At 43.5% G+C, this 5,053-nt stretch overlaps 1 protein-coding gene across 1 annotated transcript; it reads left to right on the top strand.

The window, feature by feature from the left end:
- Nucleotides 1-447: 447 nt before the first annotated feature.
- LOC308671858 (phospholipase A2 inhibitor and Ly6/PLAUR domain-containing protein-like) lies at nt 448-4,728 on the top strand (the record flags this gene model as incomplete). Its single annotated transcript, XM_081334341.1, has 5 exons — nt 448-499; nt 1,148-1,258; nt 1,763-1,921; nt 3,299-3,439; nt 4,488-4,728. The coding sequence occupies 5 exons, from the start codon at nt 448-450 to the stop codon at nt 4,697-4,699; spliced, it is 675 nt and encodes a 224-aa protein (XP_081190467.1). The 3' UTR covers nt 4,700-4,728.
- Between the last annotated feature and the right edge of the window lie 325 nt (nt 4,729-5,053).

Here is a 5,053-nt window from a genome sequence, read left to right on the forward strand (position 1 = left end):
TTTCTTGTCTTCCTTTTGAAGACATTTCGCTCCTCATCTGAGAAGCTTCTTCAGCTCTGACTAGATGGTGGCGAGTGGAGCTGAAGAAGCTTCTGGGATGAGAAGCGAAACGTCTTCAAAAGGAAGTCCAGTTGCCTCCTGAAAAAACAGCACCTTTGAGAATCTCCATAGATTCCATAGATCCATCAGACGCTAACAATTTCACTCGTCTTCTCTTTGGCCAACCAACTTTTATTCTCCAAGAGGTTTTTGAAACGATGCGGCACATTTTAGAGGCCAGATTTAATTCGAGGATTGCTTAGTTATCATTCCTCTTGCAAAGCCAGGCCATAGAGCTGCGTAAGAGGAAGGCCTGATTTGAAGCAAATTGATGAAATATTTGTTTCTTCATGCAACAGAAAGCATCGCCGTTAGAGTTGCTCCTGTGTTCTTCCCCCCCAAGGAACCATGAAGGGAGATTTGATCCTCCTTATTTCTATTGTCCTCCCTTGCATCCACGGTGAGTCCTTTCAAGCCTGAATTTCTGGGTTTGTGTTAGGTGCGTGAATTCCCCGGGCAGAAATGGATTATAGGCATCAAGTAAATGCAGCCCTCAACTTACCCCACTCGTTTACTGATCACTCGAAGTTACCAAGGCACTGAAAAACATGACTTACATACATCCAACCCTTGCACCTACGACTGTCCCAGCATCCCTTACAGTCGCAGGATCAAATTTTGGGTGCTTGGCAACCGACACGTTATTTTTGACAGTTGCTGCATCCCAGGGTAAAGTGTTCACCATTTGTGACCTTCCCAGCTGACTTCCCACAAGCAGTCAATGGGGGGGGTGAGTACTTGGGTTTACTTAATGACTATGTGATTCACTTAGCAGTGGAAACTGTCGCCCTAATGGTGGTTGTAAGTTGAGCTTTACCTGTAGTCCTCCTTTGTTCCTTGCTGTAGAACCAGCAGCTTATATGTAGGTAAACACCAAAAGAGGAAGAGGAAGAGAAAAATCAGTGTTGAAGTTATCAGAGCTGCCCTCTGGGTGGACACGTTTCCAATTTCGGTGGTCCAAAGATGAAGGCCTGGTTAGGTCTACAGCAGAGCAGTGTTCATTTCCCTCCCCCCCCCAGTAACTCACACTTTCTCTCTCTCTCCCTAGGAATGGTAAATTTAACCTGTGTTTCATGTTCTCTTGGAAGCACCGAATGCAAAGATAATTGCACAGATCTGGGAGTTGCGTGTGTAACTTTGGCAGAAGTCAATACCCTGGGTAAGAGTGCTGGGTCTCATCAGATGCCACGCATAGAGCCAGCTTGGTGTAATGGTTAAGGTGCTGGCCTAGAAATCAGGAGACGGTGAGTTCTAGTCCCTCCTTAGGCATGGAAGCCAGCTGGGGAACTTTGGGCCAATCAACAGGAGACTGTGAGTTCTAATCCCGCCGTAGGCGTGGAAGTTGGTTGGGTGACTGTGGTCCAATCACCAGCAGATGGTGAGTTCTAAACCTGCCTTAGGCATCACAGTCAGCTAGGGGACTTTGGGCCAATCACCCTCTTTTAGCCCACCTCACAGGATTGTTGTGGGGAAAATAGGAGGAGGAAGGAATATGTACTGTATGTTTATCGCCCTGAGTTACTTATAAGGTTATAAAATCAGGATAAAACTCAAGTAAATAAAGAATACTTGGTAGAATCTAAGGAAGCTGGAGTTGCTATTTTACCAGAGGCAGTGGAATAGATCTATTCTTCTCTACTTGCTTTTCGTTCATTCTTCCCAGGTGGAAATGTTAGTCCCAGTGGATTGTACAAAGGATGCATTGACCAAAAGCTTTGTAGACCTTCGGCCTTCACCTTGACCACGGCTGCTGGGCGCCACATCCAAAGCAATATGGCATGTTGTTCAACAAATATGTGCAATGAAGGGTTAAGTCTAAGTGGTGGGTATTTCCTGGGTTTGGGAACTGTTCCTTTTTTTTAAAAAAAAAATTGAATTATTTTATTTAAAAGAGGAAACTACAATATAAGAATTCTATTCCTTCCTTTGGATAATCCTATTTAAAATATAAATTGGCAAGGAGGGAAACAAGACAGAGCTTCTCAGGAGACAGAAAGCAATTTTAGAAAGCCGCTCAATTAATGCTCTGAACAGACCAAAAGTCACGCAATCACTGACTTTCCATATGGAAAAAAATAAACAGGAACAATAAAGATTTCTATTTCTATGCCACACACCTCCCAAGTAAATAAAAAAGTAGTGGCTCATCTGCTCATTTCCGACTAAGTATTTACCTCTGACTTAGGGAAAGAGGATTCTTGAAGAAAGTGATTATTGCATGCTCGTTCCTGGATGTTTCTAGATTCTTGTCATCACATCTTTAAATCTGAGGTACAGTATAGGATCTATTCCTAAGGACAGACAGGACAATGAGGAACAGAGGGGGTATTATCTTCTGAATCCACAACGCAACACTTTTGTGTCCAAGTTCTAAGGAGGACAACTCAGCAATGGCTCTTGACCCAGAGGCTAATGCATATCTGTTAGAAATTCTGCTTATGGATCAATGTGTAAACTGGGATTAAAAAATATATATAGGAGAAATTTAGAATGGAACTAGCCAAACCCCACTCAAAGACAGCCTATTTAGAGTTGGATGGATTAAAAAAAAAATCTTCCAAGTCAATGGAAAACTGTTTAAAAAGTCTAAGGGGGAAAGGGACACGGTGGCTCAGTGGGTTAGGACGCTGAGCTTGTCGATCAGAAGGTCGGCAGTTTGGCGGGTCGAATCCCAAGTGCCGCGCAACAGAGTGAGCGCCTGTTACTCGTCCCAGCTTCTGCCAACCTAGTTCGAAAACACGTAAAAATGCAAGTAGACAAATAGGGACCACTACGGTGGGAAGGTAACAGCCTTCCATGCGCCTTTGGTGTCTAGTCATGCAGGCCACATGACCATGGAGACGTCCTCGGACAAGCGCTGGCTCTTCGGCTTTGAAACGGAGATGAGCACCGTCCCCTAGAGTTGGAAATGACTAGCATGCATGTGTGGGGGAACCTTTACCTTTACCTTTTTAAGGGGAAAAAGATATTTTAATAGCCAACAGTTGACTTAGTGGTACAGGATACTTATCCAACAAAGTGTTTAAGGGTCGTAATGGTGCATGTATCAAAGAATTCAGGATAGTACTGTGGCTGTCAGAACTATCAAAATCAGAAGTGTGGTGTGATCATGGCAGCAATCCTGTGTTTTTGACACTGTACTCTCCCTTGATATATCTTCTCATTTGGATGCTAAGATGAAATCTATCTTGGTTTACAGTTCCCCCAGTTGGTACATTGGAAAACGGGGTGTCTTGCCCGGCCTGTGAAAGCTACAATCAGAAAGAGTGTGAAATCAAAAATCACATTGCCTGCATCGGAACTGAAGAGAAATGCATTACTCTGACAGGAGAATCTATTGGTATTTCTTCAATTATTTCATCATTCGTCCACCCTGTCCCCCCAATATACTGGCTACATTCACACCATGATCCTATAGCTGGCTGAGGAATTTTGGAAGTTGAGGTGCACAAAGTCTTAAAATTGCCAAGATTGGATAGCCCTGCCTTAAAGAATTGGAATGCAAAACAGAGTCAATTTATATGTGCTGTTCCTTAGTTCACCATGGTGAAGGAATCCTGACCTGCCCATGGGAAGGGGGTATCAAGTTCCAGTTTAGAATAGAATAGAGCTGGAAGGGATCTTGGAGGTCTTCTAGTCCAGCCCCCTGCTCAAGCAGGAGAACCCATACCATCTCAGACAAGTGACTATCTAGCCTTTTCTTAAAAATCTCCAGTGATGGAGCACCCATGATTTCTGGAGGCAAGCTGTTTTACAGGTTAATTGTCCTCACTGTCAGGAAGTTTCTCCTTAATTCCAGATTGATTCTCTCTTTGATCAGTTTCCAACCATTGTTTCTTGTCCTGCCCTCTGGTGCTTTGGTGAATAACATGACCCCCTCTGCTTTGTGGCAGCCCCTCAAATACTGGAATACTGCCGTCATGTCGCCCCTATTTCTTCCTTTTCTTTAGATTGGCCAAACCCAAGTCCTGCAGCTGTTATTTGTATGTTTTAGTCTCCAGGCCTTCGATCATCTTAGTTGCTCTTCTCTGGGGACAGAATAAGTTTCAGAAAAGATTACTCAATCCTGAAAAAGATGAAAGCCTGAGGGAAAAAAACCCACCTCAAAATAACTCTTGTCTTGATTTTGTTTGGTATGAGAAGGGGTGAACCCTTTGGGGCCTTCAAAATTAGCCTTTGAGGAAGATGAGGTCAAGAAACAGGCACTCCTGGGAATGCTATTGATAGTTGCAGGGTGAAATAAGAGACTCTATTTAGGAAGTTCAGTGTTGTTTGATTTGCACATGCAAGACAGTACTAAAGAGTTGAACTCGCATGCCACAATTCCCCATGCCAAAGTGATTCCCGTGTTTGCACAAATGTAGCTCAACCTATTTCTCTCTCTGCAGCTTTTAAGAATCAATCCTTCGCCATCAAGGGCTGTGCAACTAAGAATGCTTGCAGCTTGCAACAGAATGACCTGGTGCCATTTGGAGGGAAGATCTATAAATTGAGTGTGAAAGCAGCTTGCACCGACAGGGGAGTGTGGGGTGTTATTTCTTCCTCAAGCACCATTTTTTCAGCCCTTGCCGGAGTCCTCTTTGTTCAGAACCTCTCGTGAAGTCATCTGGTTCCTCCTCTGTGCTTGATGAAAAGGCCACCATCTCGGTGGTCTCTGGAATGACAAATAAAATTTTCAAGTTCTTTTCATCCACGAGGTCTAGCAATCTTTCAAACAAAGTGGGAGAAGGACTGAAGGCATTTATTTACAATAATACTTGGTCTCTATAATTCTCCAGTCTCTCTGGCGCTACATCCTCACTCCCTGTCTTTTATTTTCTTTTTCTTACAAATACATTTTCTAATTCTCCCTATCCCTTGTTGGTTTAGCAGAGTGTCCTCTCGATTGTTGGAATTTACCATATTCTATAAAACTTTGGGGAAAATACACAGGATTTCTGGCCAGGATTCTCAA

The sequence above is a fragment of the Vipera berus genome (assembly GCF_964194415.1).
Source record: "Vipera berus genome assembly, chromosome: 9".
NCBI classification, from domain to species: domain Eukaryota; kingdom Metazoa; phylum Chordata; class Lepidosauria; order Squamata; family Viperidae; genus Vipera; species Vipera berus.